This window comes from Pongo pygmaeus, chromosome 1 (genome assembly GCF_028885625.2).
Source record: "Pongo pygmaeus isolate AG05252 chromosome 1, NHGRI_mPonPyg2-v2.0_pri, whole genome shotgun sequence".
Taxonomy (NCBI): domain Eukaryota; kingdom Metazoa; phylum Chordata; class Mammalia; order Primates; family Hominidae; genus Pongo; species Pongo pygmaeus.
The window spans coordinates 91,821,694-91,841,107 of record NC_072373.2 but is presented as its reverse complement, the minus strand read 5'-3'; the positions used below and the strand labels follow the sequence as shown (position 1 = coordinate 91,841,107).

At 36.2% G+C, this 19,414-nt stretch overlaps 2 protein-coding genes across 2 annotated transcripts; both read left to right on the top strand.

Annotated features, from left to right (window-relative positions):
- Nucleotides 1-924: 924 nt before the first annotated feature.
- On the top strand, nt 925-6,592 carry LOC129017408 (olfactory receptor 10K1). The gene is made up of 2 exons (XM_054457967.1): nt 925-995; nt 4,544-6,592. Exon 2 carries the CDS (start codon nt 4,700-4,702, stop codon nt 5,711-5,713), a length of 1,014 nt encoding a protein of 337 aa, XP_054313942.1. The 5' UTR covers nt 925-995; nt 4,544-4,699; the 3' UTR covers nt 5,714-6,592.
- Nucleotides 6,593-10,046: 3,454 nt separating this feature from the next.
- On the top strand, nt 10,047-19,047 carry LOC129017008 (olfactory receptor 10R2). Its single transcript, XM_054456979.1, has 2 exons — nt 10,047-10,180; nt 18,054-19,047. Exons 1-2 carry the CDS (start codon nt 10,154-10,156, stop codon nt 18,996-18,998), a joined length of 972 nt encoding a protein of 323 aa, XP_054312954.1. The 5' UTR covers nt 10,047-10,153; the 3' UTR covers nt 18,999-19,047.
- The last annotated feature ends 367 nt before the right edge of the window (nt 19,048-19,414 follow it).

The following is a 19,414-nucleotide window of genomic DNA, read 5'->3' as shown; positions in this document are numbered from 1 at the left end:
GGAAATCTGATTGTCAGGGTGACTTCAAAATTTATGCAGGGATTTGGGTTGGAATTATATTGGCTTTATAGATTAGCTTGAACAAAATTCACAACTCTATATTATTTTGTCATTCTGGTAAAATGCATTCATAAGATAACACACTGTTTGATGATAGAGCTCCACTAGATTTGGTATACTTACTAAAATTTTAGGCTTTTGCAAAACATCTTAATATTCTTAATTAGAGTTTCTAGGGGCAGCGCCCTGGAAAATATAATTCAACCCTGTTTTGATTCTTAGAAACACTGAAGTTGAGTGTCATTGGACAAATACCTCAGTCTTCTGATTAAAATTCAGTAAAAATTTTCCACTTCGTCTGTTGCATTACAGTCTTAATTGTGGTGGGCTCTCCTTCAGAATCCATCACAACTTTCAAATGGACTCAACTTTCAAAGCATACATGGGCTAATTATTCTCATGACTTCAACTCCCCAGGCTCCTCAACTGAGGCCACCGTTGAGAAACTGGTGACATTATTTTTTCCAAAATGAACTTGACTCCTAATTAACCCCAAGACAACAGCTCCAGGGCAGTAGCTCTAACCTCAGGAGTCCAGTGATTACAGTACATGCTTCTAATAACCACAGCCCATGTTGGTCATCAGAACTTCTGAAGATGGTGACTTATCTGGAGAAGCTGGGAGTCCTGATAGATGGAGGAGGCTAGCTCTGTTGATTCAGATGAGAGTTTCTATCTCAAGGCAGCTTCCCTCTCATTTGCTGTTATTTCCTCAGGCTCTGATTTGTGGCTGTGGTGCTACTTGTCAGGAGACTTCCAAATACTGAATAGCTGCTTCTTTCTAAATTAGAAGGGAGAGAGCAATGTAAGTACTTATTGAGCAGTGGGAACATTGACCTAGCTTGGGGATTTGTGGGGACTGGACTTGAATGATGAGTAGTGTTTGAGAAAGCCTCTTTCTGTGCCCCCCATGGAGATCAGTGATGGCATTTCTGGTAAGTAGCAGAGTTAAAAAGGAGAATCAGAGGCTACCTTTCACTGAAGGTACTAACAGTGACTGGGAATGGACTTTATAATTCTCTGAATTTGGCTGGGTGTAGTGGCTCACCCCTGTAATCCCAACACTTTGGGAGGCCTAGGAGGGTGAATCACCTGAGGTCAGGAGTTTGAGACCAGCCTGGCCAACATGATGAAACCCCGTCTCTACTAAAAATAAAAAAAATTAGCTAGGCATGGTGGCATGCACCTGTAATCCCAGCTACTCGGGAGGCTGAGGCAGGAGAATTGCTTGAACCTGGGAGGCAGAGGTTGCAGTGAGCTGAGACCATGCCATTGCACTCCAGCCTGGGCGACAGAGTGAGACTCCATCTGAAAAAAAAAATTATCTGAATTGTTCTTGAAGATCATATTGGGTCATTCTTACTCATAGCTAGATTTTATTTTCTTTTTTATTTTCCTTCCTTCCTTCCTTTCTTCCTTATTTCCTTCCTTCCTTTCTTCCTTATTTCCTTCCTTTCTTCCTTATTTCCTTCCTCCCTTCCTTCTTTCCTTCCTTCCTTCCTCCTCTACTTCTCTTTTTTGTTCCTTGGTGGACTCATGGATTAAATGAAACAGATACTCCGCTTGTCTCTCATCTCTCACTCTTCTACTTCTCTTTCTGCTGTGTACTCCTGGATGTATACTTTTAGGTATAATTGAAATCTAGTACTTAAACTCCATTTTAATATGGCAATATGGAGAAATTAAAGATTTTTATTCATATCTAAGAAGTTAAAAATTCCACTCCTTTATTATCTGAAGCTGCCTACATAATTTCTCTCAGTTAACTGATTAATGTTTTCCTTAAAATAAATATTTGTATTTCTTAAAAGTTTTACATGTGAAACCTCTGTAGATTGCCTTCTTTTGGGGGAACCCAGCACCCTCAAGTACTTTGTTTCTATTTAAATCCAGATTACATAAAATCCCAGTGGAGCATCTGAGGAATTAGAAAAATAAAACACTGAAGTAGCATCTCCAAGGATCATAGCCTGAATTCTATTCATAGGTTCTAAAATATCACAATTAAGGGGATTTTGAGATCATCTAACTAGAGAGTCTTTGATTCTCTGAGCAAGAAAGGCTCCTAGGGGTCATTACTCGGATACTATCTTAGTCAAAATTCCTCTGTAAAATATTCAGGGATCCTCTGCTTCAGTGCCTTCCACATATCCCAACAGTTTATTCCATTAATTATGGAATATGCTATCCCTTTAATTAAAAAAAAAAACTAAATATTGAAGGTAGGTACCTCATCTAAAGTCACACAAGGCTAGACCTGAAACCTAAATCTTTTCACGTCACCCTAAAGATCTTTCATCTTCATTTTACAGCTTGAAGGTATTTGGTAGGATGAGAATTTTTATTTTCCTGGTCTTATGTCTTTCTAACAGTACAGATGACAACACACTATGGTGGTCCCTAATGGCATCTTGAGCAGATGGGGGCTGCCTTCTCAGATGCACAGTGGAGCTGAATCCATAGATCATAAAAGGGCAATTATATCGATCACACAATTCATCTAGGCTATGGATTTATATTAATACAGTGTAAGAATCCACTGGACTAGAATCAGCTGTCTTCATGTGCCTGAACAAAAAATAATCCAAACAATTTTCTTTGGTATCAGTTAGATACAGGTACTCCTTCAGAATCAGAGAATTCCAGCTTCCGTGGTTTACATTATTCATCATATCCAGTCAAGTGAGGGCCTAGTGGTGGTTAGAGGTTGATTAGTTGAAAGAAGGTTCAAATGAAAGTCTTTTGGGAAAGCAATGAGGCAAGGCTAAGCAATGACCGTAAGTTTAGATTTCTTCACTGTTTTGAATAGACAGGAATTCATTTGTCCAGGAGGAGGTATTATGTAGGGAAACTTTTACCTTTCTGTGTATAAAAACATATAACTAATACACACACACTCATATACACAAATATAAATGGAGGTATACATTGTGTTTACTTTCTCTATGTTTATGTATACTAGTAATATCTTTATAGTTATACTAATGTTATTAAAATAAATAATTGTATTAACTAAGTTTAGGACCAGTTTCTAGTAAGTAAGAAAGAAAAAAAATCATCTCCAAATTATATGAATAGATATAATGAATTTCAGGAATGCCTGATGAATTCACTTAGGGTTCAGAAAACAAAAAAAAAGTTGCTATTGAACAGAAAAATGGAAAAGTAACAGCAACAAAATTCTGGTAGCAGACGCCAATAATTTCCCAAAACAAAATGATGTAGTAACTTCGGAGGTATATATATGAAGACTGGATACCAGCAAGACATACTGGATGATTTTCTATCCAGATAGTGCTTTTTTTACTTATTAGTTTGGGTTACTGAAAAATGTTCCTGGGAAAAAAATTAGGCCTAAGATGACTTTAGAAATAATTTGTTATAGCAGTTTGCAAAATATTCTTAGTGGAAGAATGTTCAAGAGAAATCTTATTTACATAACAATATACAAAAGATACAAAGCCTATGGTTTAGAGCAGGAGAGGAGAAACTGCAAAATTCCCAAGTGTGCCATTCTCTCTCACACTCTGTAGCAAGCTCTGTCATTTCTGCAAAACTCTTATTTCTCTGAGTTTCTCCAAGTTATCTCAGCATGGACAAGTGAAGTGTGTTACAAAATGCCACAAAATCAATCATCTCTCTTTACCATCCTGGTGACTGTTCTCTTCCTGAAAAAAGAATTTTTTTTCTTTATACTAATGCACTAATGTTATTTATTTTTATTTTACTTTATTTATTTATTTTTGAGACAGATTCTCACTGTGTCACCCAGTCTGGAGTGCAGAGGCACAATCTTAGCTTACTGCAACCTCCGCCTCCTGGGCTCAAGTGAATCTCATGCCTCAGCCTCCCGAGTAGCTGGGATTACAGGCATGTGCTGCCACACCTGGCTAACTTTTGTACTTTTAGTGAAGAAGAGGTTTCCCCATGTTGCCCAGGCTGGTCTTGAACCCCTGGCCTCAAGCAATCCACCTACCTTGGCTTCTCAAAGTGCTGGGATTACGGGTGTGAGCCACCGCATCCGGCTAATGTTATTTTTTGTTTCACTGTTGACTCAATGTTTCAACTTGTGGAACGTCCAGTAGTATTTCTTATTGTTCTCTTGGAGATATAAAAAGTTCCCAATAAATAGATGTGTGCTCACATCTTTACTTAGAGATCTGGAATACTTTATCTCCTTTCTCATTTCATGGTTGGATAAACTGAATTCCACATGATTATGTCTGAACATTATTCATTCTTTCATTCTATATTCTGATCAGCTTCAGGTAGCTGAAGCTAACGTTTTTCACTTTGGAGAGTGAGTTGCCTTGGCTTTTTAGTAAGTGACAAAAACGACAATCTATATGTTACATAAGAAAGAAAACTATTAGCAAGTTTCCTAATTCTTGGACAGAGAGATAACCTGTTCTTCACATTAGAGAAGGCCTCCAAACTGGCTATCAGTTATTCTTTTGCATATTTTGCCTAATTCTTCTTTCAGCAGGCATTTTAATGGGGGAATGAAGAATTCCATCAAATATCTGGAAATGCCTGCCACCTGCAAACTTTGTGTGAAATTTCCTGTACATTTCCACTCTCCTTTCTGGATCTTGATTTCTACTTCTGTCCCTGACTCTTCTGTGTAGAAGTGCTCTCCATGGAGTGGGTCAATGAGACTGTGGTGAGAGAGTTCGTCTTCCTCGGCTTCTCATCCCTGGCCAGGCTGCAGCAGCTGCTCTTTGTTATCTTCCTGCTCCTCTACCTGTTCACACTGGGCACAAATGCAATCATCAATTCCACCATTGTGCTGGACAGAGCCCTTCGTACTCCTATGTACTTCTTCCTTGCCATCCTCTCTTGCTCTGAGACTTGCTACACCTTTGTCATTGTACCCAAGATGCTGGTTGACCTGCTGTCCCAGAAGAAGACCGTTTCTTTCCTGGGCTGTGCCATCCAAATGTTTTCCTTCCTCTTCCTTGGCTGCTCTCACTCCTTCCTGCTGGCAGCCATGGGCTATGATCGCTACATGGCCATCTGTAACCCACTGCGCTACTCAGTGCTCATGGGACATGGGGTGTGTATGGGACTAGTGGCTGCTGCCTGTGCCTGTGGCTTCACTGTCTCCCTGGTCACCACCTCCCTAGTATTTCATCTGCCTTTCTACTCCTCCAACCATCTCCATCACTTCTTCTGTGACATCTCCCCTGTCCTTAAACTGGCATCTCAGCACTCCGGCTTCAGTCAGCTGGTCATATTCATGCTTGGTGTATTTGCCTTGGTCATTCCTCTGCTACTTATCCTAGTCTCCTACATCCGCATCATCTCTGCCACTCTAAAAATCCCTTCCTCCATTGGAAGATACAAGACCTTCTCCATCTGTGCCTCCCATCTCATTGTGGTAACTGTTCACTACAGTTGTGCCTCTTTCATCTACTTAAGGCCCAAGACCATTTACACTTCAAGCCAAGACACCCTAATATCTGTGTCATATACCATCCTTACCCCATTGTTAAATCCAATGATTTATAGTCGGAGAAATAAGGAATTCAAATCAGCCCTACAAAGATCAGCCAAACATTGTATCCTCTTAATTAAAGAGCCATTTTTTAAACTGCTAATGCCTAGTACTTGCCAGGCAAAATGTGTGTTTTATACATTTTTTTTCATTTAATTGTCCAGCTCCACTGTAACATAAGAACATTTTACATATGAAAAGAATGAGACTTACAGAAGTTAAGACAGTCTGGCTTTCTACTGTCCACGATACTTTAATGAGACTAATCAGATATGTGAACAGAGCACACAGTTTGATAACAAATTTAATTATATTTTACTGCTTTAAATATTGCTAATTTAAAAACCAATATGAGAGCAAAGATGCATCTAAACTGATGAGAGCTGTGTCTTGAAGTAGACAGCTTGGATACATCAGGAAAGAAAAGATGTATCCAAAAAAAAAAAAAAGAAAGAAAAAGAAAAGAAAGGAAAAAAAGCAGGAAATCCATCTATCTGTACTTTTCTTTTCCTAAAGACAACAGAAAACTTTGGTCCCACACATTCTGCTACAAATCTTGGTGGTCGTTTTTGTCCCCAATTCATTTCCTTAACCTACATATTGAAATATCTTTGCCTTTACTTGGGGTTGTTTTTTTCTTCCTTTGTTTGAGGTGGAGCCACTTTATGGTTCTCTTCCTGATGCACATGTATGTCCTTCACATACTCGTGTGTCTTAGCCCCCACATTTGTTCCTGAAACACCATACTAATTTGCTCTCTTCAAGGAAGCTACTAGCATTGCCTACTTGCTGAAATATCTCAAGTAATTCCAAGCAAAGGGCTTGAGTTAATATTAATAGAAGGCTAGATTCCTAGAATGACCAGAAAACTCATGGAAAACCCTCCAGTGACTCCCTTTGCCCTACAAGATAATGCCAAGAGTCCTTCATTGTCATGAATCTATCATCTAGTTTCCACCTACCTCTTCAGTATTATCAGTTCTAATTTTGTTATTCTCCATTTTCTATATGCCTTCTTGTACACTCTGAAGCTAACCAACTATTTGCTTGTTTTAAAACAAATAAATGTGATGAACAAAGTAAATGTGGTCTCTGCCCTCATAGACCTTATTGTCTGGTTCAAGATAGTCCCAGTAAACATAAAAATGAGGGAAAATACTTTACCAGTTTAAGTTGATTCTCTGAAGAAAAAGTGCATGCAGGGGATAGAGGAGAGAATACTAAGATAAACCTAATTTAGATCGAATAACATAGGGTTGGTTCCCCAGAGAAACTGAGAGTTAATCTCCATGTAACCTGAAGGGTAAGTAAAAGTCTTCAGGTAAAGGGGATATCCTTTAGGACAGAAGAAACAATGTGTACAAAACCCCTGAAGCAAGAACTGGATGAGTTGGAGACAAGCAAAGAAGGCATGTATAAATGCTGTTTTAAAAATGCTTTTTAATTGACAAAATTATATATATTTATGGTGTAAAACATGATATTTTGATATACATATGTATTGTAGAATGGCTAAAGTTAATTAACATATACCTTTAGCTCATGTACTTATTTTTTTGTGGTGAGAACACTTACAATCTACTGTTAGCAATTTTCAAGTATATAATACATTGTTTTTAACTATAGTCACAAAGATATGCAATAGAGCTTTTAAAATTATTTCTCCTATCTAACTGAAATTTTGTATCCTTTGATAAACATCTTCAAAACTCTCCCTTCAACTGCTCACCCAATTTCAGCCTCTGGTAACCAACATTCTACTCTCTGCTTTTATGAGTTTGACTTTTTTAGATTCCACATATGTGTGAGATCACACAGTGTTTGTCTTTCTGTGCCTGGCTTATTTCGCTTAGCGTAATATCATCCAGGTTCATCCATCTTATTGCAAACAGGACTTCTTTCTTTATATGGCTGAATAATATTTTATTGTGTATGTATACCACATTTTCTTATATTAGGTTGGTGCAAAAGTAATTGTGGTTTTTTTTGCCATTACTTTCAATGGCAAAAACTGCAATAACTTTTGCACCAACCTAATACATTGGTCCATTAATAGACACTTAGGTTGATTCCACACCTTGACTATTGTGAATAATGCTACATAAACATGGGAGTGCAGCTATCTCTTTGACATTCTGACTTTATATCACTATACATCAAGTAGTGGAATTACAAGATCATATGGTAGTTATATTTTCAGTTTTTTGAGAAACCCCTTACTGAGTTCCATAATGGCTGTACTAATTTACAACTGTCAACAGTGTGTAGGGGTTCCCTTTTCTCCAAATCCTCCCTAACACTTTACATCTTTTGTCTTTTTGATAATAGCCATTCTAACAGGTGTGAGGTGGTATCCCATTGTGGTTTTAATATGCATTTTCTGATGAATGGTGGGGTTGAGCATTTTTTCATCTACCTACTGTCCATTTATATGTCTTGGGAAATGTCTATTCAGATTCTTTGCCCATTTCTAATTGGGTTATTTGTTATTTTACTATTGAGTTTTTAAAGTTCTTTAGATATTGTGAATGTTAACCCATTATCAGATATATGGTTTGCAAATATTTTCTCTCATTACATACGCTGTCTCTTTATTCTTTTGATTGTTACTTTTTCTGTGCAGAAGGTTTTTGGTTTGATGTAATCACATTTGTCTATTTTGGCTTCAATTACCTGAGCTTTTGGGGTATGAATTCTTTTTCTGCTTTCTCTCTGGAATGAATTTGAATTTACTGACAGCATGGGTTTATGTATCAGACACAACTTTGTTGACCCAGTTCCTGGTATGGTGCCTGGCATAACAGAAATATCTGTTTTATGAATGGCCATGACCATCCTGCAATTTTATGCCCCCCCAATCTTGCTCCGCCACCTTCATGCCTTATCTTGGTGAATATTAATTCCATCCATCCTAGCAACCAAGCCAAGCACATGGAAGTCATCTTCACCACTTTGTTTTCTAATCCTCATACCACCCATTGTGTCTTATGGATTCCACTGGCTAAAAGTTCCTCAATCACATTCCTTTTCTATTTTTACAAGATCATCCTGTCTTCTCTGGATTACTGTAAAAACTTTAAGTCCTGTTGTCCCCAGTCCATTCTTCACACTGCTGCCAGGGAAGTCTTAGGGTTGTTGTGATGGTTAAATTAGAAAATATGTGTTAAACACTTAACAACAGTTGTCTGGCATATACCGAGCACTATTTTAATGTTGATTTTTATTATCATGGTCGTCATCATCTTTCTAAAATAAAAATCTAATTAAATAATGTCCCAGGTTATAAAACTTTCAATAGTTCCTAGCAGATCTGAAGGTACATTTTAACTCTGTTAAAAATTCTACAAAGTACTTGTTGTTCCAATAAAATGCATTGTTTCATGCCTCTTTACCTTTACGTGTATTTTCCCAAAATTTATGATTTCTTATTATTTTCTACCCACTACTCAGATTTCAAAACTTCACTCAAGCATAACCACCTCTAAGTAGTTATTGACCTCCATAATCCAATTTGTATTTATTTTCCATATTTGTTTATAGTGACATATGCATAGCTCTCATAATCCCCCATCGAAATGTGCAGCAGTCACTGCTTTCTATGTTTCCTCCTCTGGGAGTTAATGTTTTCTTTTTTTTTCTTTTGAGATGGACTCACTCTGTCACCCAGGCTGGAGTGCAATGGTGCAGTCTCGGCTCACTGCAACCTCCACCTCCCGGGTTCAAGTGATTCTCCTGCCTCAGCCTCCCAGGTAGCTGGGATTACAGCTACCCGTGCCTGCCACCACGACCGGCTAATTTTTGTATTTTTAGTAGAGACGGGGTTTCACCATGTTGGCCTGGCTGGTCTCGAACTCCTGATCTCAGGTGATCTGCCTGCCTCGGCCTCTCAAAGTGCTGGGATTAGAGGCATGAGCTACTGTGCCTGGCTGGAGGGTTAATTTCTTAAGGTAAAAACTACCAATTATTTGAGCTTAGATCGCCTAAACATAACACAGTTCATGACTGAAACTAAACGTTGTAATAAATAAATACATCAATTCTGTCTCTGGGCACTATAACTGAGTTCTCCCACACTCTGCCTCATCTCCCATATTTGCTCCTTGCTGCTGTCACTGCTAGATCTACAAGCACCTGTCAGTCCATTGCTCTGCCATTTCTCAAAATATATTCCTTCCCTTGAAATAGATGCTTGACTTAAGGAGTGAACATTCTTGTCTCCAGCAAAAGGGCAAAAATCAGAAACTATAGGAGGAAGCCCATGGGAAGTTTTTCTGCTGATTGTGTTTCCAGTAGCTTCTCAATTTTTAATGAGTCACTTCACGAAAGAATCTAAAATAGGAAACCAACTAATTTCCTGAGTCTATTACGTAGTTTATCTATCTGGCAAAAAAGCCTTGAGGAGCGTTTTCCCTTTGGATCGTAGTTGCTAATTGAGGGAGGACAGAATGTGTCAGAAGCAATGTGGTCATGGCTCCCTAGGGTGCTAGATAGTAAAATTACCAAGCAGGCATTGATGCTAATGTGAACCAGAAAAAAAAGCTCATTAATTATACTCATTAGGGCTATAGCTGATCCAGCCCATATAGAAGAGGCACAATGACCACTGTTCTGGGGAGCGAAGTAGTAAGTCATTTGTTGCTGTCTTGAAAAATTTTAAGAGACTAGCAGGAAGATGTGTAATATATTGGGAACATGCTAGTTTTGGTGAATTACTTAGACTTTTCCTTAAACGGCCTGGGCCATGATTAAGATATAGGGCAACTGCATTCCTCTGTACCCCCAGAATTCGTATTTTAAAGAATGTGAAACTCTTTCAAATTGGAGATTTGGTCTTTATTCCATAGATGGCTTGCAGAAATTAAATTATCTACCATCTTAGGACATATTTATGTCATTTCAAAGATGTTAGCTAGTTATGCCTTTTATCTTATGTTTAATTCAGAAATTGTTGAGATTTTCTTCAAATTGCAATCTACAAATACATGACAGCAAAGGATTGGAAGGTGGTAATAGGAAAAGTAGCTGGATGGGGAGACAAAATAATGCTCAGGTTGAGGTCTTAAGGTCAAGAAAAAAGAACATTAGAGATATTACAGAATGGTCAAAAAGGCTATCCCTGGCACCAGCCTTAAGAAGGAATGATGGAAGAAAGGAAGGAAATATTTAATTAGGGCCTCTTACAATTCTGGGCTACGTTTTTTACTTATGTTGTCCATTCATCTTTATAATATCCCATATTACAGAAGAGAAAACTAAGATTCAGGAGGATTAATTTATTTGCTCAAAGAAAATGCTGAAATAAGAATGTGAACTCCATCTTGAATGCTTTCTTCATAACATAAATTTTTATCTAGCTCCCTTGATCACTTGCTGGAAGTATCTTTACCAACTACATGAAAAATACCTACAAATTAGTTGCAATGATTTATTTAGGTATTAATTTGTTTAATTATAATTTTGTCAGATTTTGAATATTTGTTCTTGCTAGAAACTCTGATGCTGATGTGGTTAGAGAGATGTATATAAATGTTTGGTGCATGGTATAGAAACTTTTGTCAAATGAACAACATAGTCTTTGATTCTAAGAGCTTAAATTGTACCAGGTAAGAATGATCATTGTATAGAATGATCTAAAATGTAAGAAGTTCATGTATGTTTCACAAGGGTAAAGATCTTTGGTTTGTTCACTGTTGTATCTCAAACACCAAATAAGGTGTCTCAGATTTAGTAATGTATACAATAAATAGTTTTTAAATTGAAACTTTGCTTGGAAACCTGACTTACAGGGAAGTGATTTGAAAGATTAGAGGATCTGCCCTAACACAGGAAAAGGCATTGTTGTTATAAGACATGGCTCTTTGCATGTTCAATGAACTAAGAAGTTCCATATGATTAAAACATTGGGATAAAATCTGGGAACTGGAATAAATGTTTTCAGTGTTGTGAGAGATCTAACAGCCTTTTTCCTTGTCTTTCCTTCCCTTTTTCTTCCTTTTCTTTCCTTCCCTTTCCCTCCCTTTCTTTTTCCGTCCTTCTTTCCTTCCTTCCTCCCTCCCTCCCTCCTTCCTTCCTTCCTCCCTCCTTCTCTCTTTCCCTCTCTGCTTCCTTCCTCCCTCCTTCTCTCTTTCCCTCTCTGCTTCCTTCCTTCCCTCCCTCCCTCTCCCTCCCTCCCCCCTTTCTTTCTTTCTTTGTTCCATCCTTCCTTCCTTCCTTTCTCTCTCTTTCTTTTTCTTTTCTTTCTTTCTTTCTTTCTTTGTTCCATCCTTCCTTCCTTCCTTTCTCTCTCTTTCTTTTTCTTTCTTTCTTTCTTTGTTCCATCCTTCCTTCCTTCCTTTCTCTTTCTTTCTTTCTTTCTTTGTTCCATCCTTCCTTCCTTCCTTTCTCTTTCTTTCTTTCTTTCTTTGTTCCATCCTTCCTTCCTTCCTTTCTCTCTCTTTCTTTTTCTTTCTTTCTTTCTTTGTTCCATCCTTCCTTCCTTTCTCTTTCTTTCTTTTCTTTCTTTCTTTCTTTCTTTTTTTCTCTTTCTTCCTTTCTCCCTTTCTTCCTTTCTTCCTTTCTTTCTTCTTTCTTTCTTTCTAAGAAAATTGGAATTTTACAACGTTTGCAGGGATTATTATAGGGTTCTGAGTAAGAAGGTACTTGGTTAAATGTAAATTTAAATGTCTCTGTGATTGCTGCTTCTTCTGAGTTGAACTGTTTCAACACCCACCTTACCATTTATTCTCCTATCCTCTCCCATCTTCTCCCAGCTGTTCTCTGTGTTCGCAATGCCATGCCTCCTATTCTCAGGTCCCTATATCTCTGCTGCCCAAATCACTCTGGAAAATAATCTCCTCCAATTGCCTTTCCCAAGTCAACAGGAGTGGAGGTAAAAATGAAAAACAGAATGAAACAAACAAAACCCGGTAGCTTCCTACTTTGAATAAATTTGTTTCTTCTAATTTCTCCCTTCAGGCTGGATACAAGAGAGGAAAGGCAAACAAAAATAAAGAGTGTCATAAGATATTTATTCTTTTTAAAGAAATACAGATTCTCTTCAGATTCCATAGTTCTGGCTCTAGAGAGGAATCAGTCATGTAGAAAACACCAGATATGGGTTACGGGGGGCCTGGAGAGAAAAAGAAAGTTCATTCTCCAATAAAGATGTTATGAATCAGTTGGTCAGCCCATTGAGTGTGTATTCTGTTTTCATAGTTCTGTCTGCAAGAAAAAGTACAAATGTATTTTAATTGACACCTAGTATTCATGCCCACATACACAAATTGAAATAAAATATTCGCTTTAAATAAGGGCTATTCAGACCGGATATGCTTCATTCTAATCTTCTCTTCTTATATCTGCTCTCCATTTAAATTTAAAAACTGCTGGGGTTGAACCCTAATTTGATTCTATAACCTCAGTGATGTAATAAACATAAAGTTTCAAAATCACTGTCTTAAAACATATTTGTCTACAAGACAAAGAGACCAGCCATAAAAAATTAATAATAGTTAAGAAAATAATACCACTAGATAGAGCACTTATTATGTAGCAGGTGCTGTTCTCAGCACTTTATATAAATTAATACATTTAATATTAATCACAGCCTGTTTCATAGATGAGACAACTACAATATAGCGAGGTTAAATAAATTGTCTAAGGTTACAGTCACCCAATGGAAGAACTGGGACCCAAAGCCAAGTTACCTTCCTCTAGATTCCATACTGTCATTCATTACACAATAATCCTGCCTTTCTTAAAACAAGTACTATTAGTTTGTGTTATGATTTTCAATTTTTCCTTATTAAAAATACATTTTTATATATAAATTTCTATAGGCAACTTTTAAGAAATAGAATATTGGAATAAATTAGATAAATATATTTAAGGATGTTGATATATTTTGCTAAATTTCTTGGCATAAACAAAACCAAATTATAATCTTATTAGTAAATTTTTTGTTACTAGTCATATAACACCACCACAGCTAATTTGATGAGTGTAAATAACATCTCTACCTTACTTTATTTGAAATACACTTCAAGTTAAAATATATTTTTAACATAAATTTTTATATGTTTGATGCATTCTACTTCTATTTTATAAACTGTATGCTTTTATCTGTTTTCTTCTTCAAAGTTTGTTATTTTCTCCATCGGCTTGTAATACATTTTTTATTAATATTAACATCTGAAGAATATTTTTGGTAGTTTTCCATTTGTTGTTTGCTTCCTATTATTTCTAATTGTGCCTTTCTGTAAATAAATATTTTATTTTATACAAATTGTTGCTTAATACTCTTTGATAATATCTCATTATTGTTTAAGTTTGGCTTTTCAAATTTTCTGTCCAGTAATACAATGTTTTCTAATCCTTTACATTTTTTTTGTATTTTATTAACATATAAAATAAATTTTGAATGTATGCATTGAAAATTTAAACTGATATTTAAAATGTATTAAAGATGTATTTATTAAGTTACTATTATATGTCAGAAACAGTTTAGATGGCATTGAGATGTTTTATATTTTAAAAATAATTAAATTTTTGTTTAGGTAAAGAATTAAGGTATAAACTTTCTTCTGATAACTGCTTTAAATTTAGCCATATAGTCTAATATATATAGCTGACATTATTTTCTAGAACTTATTTTATTTTACATTATATTTTCCCTTTGACCCAACACTTGTTTAATAGTATTTTCAAATTATCATAGGGAAGAGCTTTCAAAAATATAATTTTCATATGTTTTTATTTTTATTGTTACTGATCAATGGTTTTGCTCAAATGTACAGATAAGTTTTCTATATTTTTAAAAAAATTAAAATTAAAAAATTTTAAGTAGGCCGGTCGCGGTGGTTCATGCCTGTAACCCCAGCACTTTGGGAGTCTGAGGTGGGCAGATCATGAGGTCAGGAGATCGAGACCATCCTGGCTAACACAGTGAAAGCCCGTCTCTACTAAAAGTACAAAAAAACTAGCTGAGCGTGGTGGCAGGTGACTGTAGTCCCAGCTACTCAGGAGGCTGAGGCAGGAGAATTGCTTGAACCTGGGAGGCAGAGTTTGCAGTGAGCCGAGATCATGCCACTGCACTCCAGCCTGGGTGACAGAGTGAGACTACATCTCAAAAAAAAAAAAAAAAAAGGAAAAAAATTTAAATAATTAAACTTAAAAAATTAATGTTTTAATTAATGCTTCTTTAAATATATAGGATAAATGTGTAAGATACATTTTAGTCTTTACAGTTTTTGATCAATGTTTGTGAGCACTTGGGTAGTCATGAATATGAATAAGATGAAAGGGTGATGGATCATTTCAATGTATAGATACAAGTCTTTTATTTCATAGCATTCTGACTGGTGTGAAATGGTATCTCATTGTGGTTTTGATTTGCATTTCTCTGATGATTGTTGATGATGAGCATTTTTCACAAGTTTCATGGCTGCTTGTGTGTCTTATTTTGAGAGGTGTCTGTTCATATCCTTTGCACATTTTAAAATGGGGTTGATTGTTTTTTGCTTGATTTGTTTAAGTTTCTTAAAGATTCTGAATATTAGGCCTTTGTCTGATGCACAGTTTGAATATTTTCTCCCATTCTGTAGGTTGTCTGGTTCAATATATGAAAATCAGTAAATGTAATTCATGACATAAACAATTAGAAATGAAATTCATATGATCATCTCAATAGATGAAGAAAATTTTCAGTAAAATCTAACATCCGTTCATGATAAAAACCCTCAACAGACTAGGCTTTAAGGAACAGATCTCAAAATAATAAGAGCCATCTGTGACAAATCCACAGCCAACATCATATTCAACAAGCAAAAGCTGGAACTATTCTTGAGAACTGAAACAACACAAGGATACCCATTCTTACCACTCCTATTCAAGGCAAGAGAAAGAAATTAAAGGCATCCAAATAGGAAGAAAATGTCAAACTATTTGTCTCCATTGTTGATATTATTCCATATCTAGAAGACTAATTTAAAGACTCTGCCAAAAGGCTCCTAGAACTGATAAATGACTTTAGTAAAATTTTAGGATACAAAATAAATCTTAAAAAATTGATAGTATTTCTATACATCAGTAATGTCCAGACTGAGGGTCAAATCAAGAACACAATTATATTTCAATAACCACAAAGAAAATAAAATATCTAGAAATGTACCTAATAAAAGAGGAGAAAGGTCTCTACAAGGAGAACTAAAAAACACTGCTCAAAGAAATCAGAGATAACACAAATAAATGGAAAAACATTCCATGCTCATGAACTGGAATAATCAATATTGTTAAAATGGCCACACTGTTCAAAGCAATTTACAGATTCAATGCTATTCCTATCAAACTACCAATGTAATTTTATCAGAATTAGCAAAACTATTATAAAATTCATATGAAACCAAAAAAGCACTCAAATAGCCCAAGTAACCCTAAAGAAAAAGAACAAAGCCAGAGAGAAGCATCATACTAGCCAACTTCAAACTATACTATAATGTTACAGTAACCCAAACAGCATGGTTCTGGTGCAGAAACAGACACATAGACCAAAGGAACATAATGAAAAACGTAGAAAGCAAGCTGCATACCTACAATCATCTGATCTTCAACAAGGCTGACAAAAGCAAACAATGGAACAAGGACTCCCTATTCAATAAATGGTGCGGGAATAGCTGGCTAGCCATCTGCAGAAGAGGGAAACTGGACCCTCACATTTCACCATATACAAAGATTAACTCAAAGTGGATTAAAAATTTAAATGTAAAACCTCAAACTCTAAAAATCCTAGACGAAAACCTGGGGAATACTATTCTCAATATCAGCCTTGGCAAAGAATTTTTGGTTAAGTTCCCAAAAGCAATTGCAGCAAAAACAAAAATTCATAAGTGGGAGCTAATTAAACTAGAGCTTCTGCACAGCAAAAGAAACTATTGACAGAGAGAAGAGATTCCTATTTCTACTTGTTAGAACCTGAAGGGAGGTTTACGTGCAGTAATTAGAATAAATTTCATATAAGCTAATTTTATTTAATGGGATTCTACCTGACTAAAAAGTATTCTTGTCTTCTCTTATACTAAGATTTAATTAACTGTTACTAGAAAATCAAAGGTATACTACATTGCTTTGACTATTTACTGCAGAAAAAAACTATTGTAAGTTTTAAACCCCAATTTTCATTTTTTCATAAACCATACACAAAGTTTTTCCTAAAAGCAGTTTATGTATCAGAATTCAATGACTCTACAATGGACCATGTTTTATTTAAGGCATGCTGGACTCCATGTGTGTCTATAGATAAAGATGATGGGTAAGGAAAGAAGGAAGGTGATAAGGATAATTCTAGTCACTTCAGAAAATACTTATTCTGCATATAAATACAGATAATTAGTCACAATCTGTTTGCTTATTTTTCTTAAATGTCTACGTTATTGTTGTTCAAAGTGGGGAATAAGTGATATTAACCTAATTCAATCCATCAATATTGAGCTCAACAGAACCTATCTCCCAACCCTCTGTTCAGGTATATAATATCTTCTTTTGTAAAATGTGTTTATGGTTATTTTAATTATTATTACAAACATAACTGGGCATTACTAGAGTGGTAAACTTTATCAGCCTGAGCATGCAAATAATCAGCTTACAATTATTTCTATCAACAATCTTCAAAGAGCTGTGATGTGTTCCAGAAACACTTAAAGATCCTAGAGTAGGACTAAAATGGTGACAATTAAATGGATCACAATGCTCCAAAGGCCTCTATTTAGTGATTAAACTAGACACATTTGGGCAATTCTGATTTCTTTTCATATAAATTTTATAATCATCTTATCAATCTTTAGAAGAAAAGCCTGCTGGGATTTGTTAAGAATTATGTTGACTACGTAGACCAATTTGGTCAGAATTGCTCTTTATTTTATTACGTCTTTAAACTCATGAACATGTGTGTTCTTCACTTAGTCATATATTTTATAATTTAACCCAGCAATATTTGAGAGATTTCTCTGTATATGTCTCACACTTTTTTGTTAAATCTGACACTAAGCTTTTTTATGATATTGTGAATTGAATTGTTTTCTTAATATCATTTTTAGATTGTTTGTTGCTTGTTGTAGTAGGCCAAATAATGAGCTCCCAAAGATGTCTATGTTTTAATCATGGAACCTGAGAATATGTTAGATTATACAAGCAAGAGGAATTAAGGCTGCAGAAGGAAAAGTCAACTGACAATAAAATAGAGATATTATCCTGTGTTATTCTGGTGGGCCCAAAGTAATCATAAGGGTTCTTAAAATTGGGAGAGAGAATCAGAAAGTCAGAGAAAGAGATGTAACTTTGTTGACTTTGAAGATGGAAGAAGGGGACCATGAAACAATGAACATGAGAGGTAGTTAGGAACCGGAAAAGGCAAATAAAAGGCAAGATTCTTCTTTGTCACCACCTGAAAGGAACAAAGGAGTGCATGCCCCAAATTCTTATATTCACATACCTGAATATGTTTTACTTCTTTCCCCCTTTGCAGATCTTGGCAGAAAACCTCACCATGGTCACTGAATTCCTGTTGCTAGGTTTTTCCAGCCTTGGTGAGATTCAACTGGCCCTCTTTGTAGTTTTTCTTTTTCTGTATCTAGTCATTCTTAGTGGCAATGTCACCATTATCAGTGTCATCCACCTGGATAAAAGCCTCCACACACCAATGTACCTCTTCCTTGGCATTCTCTCAACATCTGAGACCTTCTACACCTTTGTCATTCTACCCAAGATGCTCATCAATCTACTTTCTGTGGCCAGGACAATCTCCTTCACCTGTTGTGCTCCTCAAATGTTCTTCCTTGGTTTTGCCATTACCAACTGCCTGCTATTGGGTGTGATGGGTTATGATCGCTATGCTGCCATTTGTCACCCTCTGCATTACCCCATTCTTATGAGCTGGCAGGTGTGTGGAAAACTGGTAGCTGCCTGTGCAATTGGTGGCTTCTTGGCCTCTCTTACAGTAGTAAACTTAGTTTTCCGCCTCCCTTTTTGTAGCGCCAACAAGGTCAACCATTACTTCTGTGACATCTCACCAGTCATTTGTCTGGCTTGTACCAACACAGATGTTAACGAATTTGTGATATTCATTTGTGGGGTTCTTGTACTTGTGGTTCCCTTTCTGTTTATCTGTGTTTCTTATCTCTGCATTCTGAGGACTATCCTGAAGATTCCCTCAGCTGAAGGCAGACGGAAAGCGTTTTCCACCTGCGCCTCTCACCTCACTGTTGTTATTGTTCATTATGGCTGTGCATCCTTCATCTACCTGAGGCCTACAGCAAACTATGTGTCCAACAAAGACAGGCTGGTGACGGTGACATACACGATTGTCACTCCATTATTAAACTCCATGGTTTATAGCCTCAGAAACAAGGATGTCCAACTTGCTATCAGAAAAGTGTTGGGCAAGAAAGGTTCTCTAAAACTATATAACTGAAATATTATTACATTTTAGATTTCTCAATAAATAATGCCTTTTTATCACATGCATATTGTAACTGTAACAAATTCATTGAAATAATAGGAGTCCTTAAGATGCATGTCATAAAATATGTTTTTCTCCTTAGAGTCTCTTTAAATTTAATCCACAGGCTAATGTTTTTCATTTTCTCATATGGAATCTCAGGGAACTCCTCAAATTTAAATGCCTAGTCCACTGTGATAACTGAAAATTTAAACTTAATTTAAAGCTAAAATTTCTGCCTTTTCTGGGTGTTGAATTTTGAATTGGGAAGCCTTCATTGGTACCAGTGAAGGTTGACTTATGTATTAGCTCTTTCGGCAAACACTTTTCTCTCTACTTATTTCAGTGACTGTCCCTTCAAGCATTATACTGGGGAGGGAGGGATAGGT

What these genes read in the sequence shown, in the direction of transcription:
- LOC129017408 (XM_054457967.1), top strand. Translation starts at nt 4,700, where the DNA reads ATGGAGTGGGTCAATGAGACTGTGGTGAGAGAGTTCGTCTTCCTCGGC.
- LOC129017008 (XM_054456979.1), top strand. Translation starts at nt 10,154, where the DNA reads ATGACCACTGTTCTGGGGAGCGAAGTA. An exon ending in CTGTTCTGGGGAGCGAAGTA is followed by an intron (nt 10,181 to 18,053) that starts GTAAGTCATTTG and finishes CCCCCTTTGCAG; the next exon opens with ATCTTGGCAGAAAACCTCAC.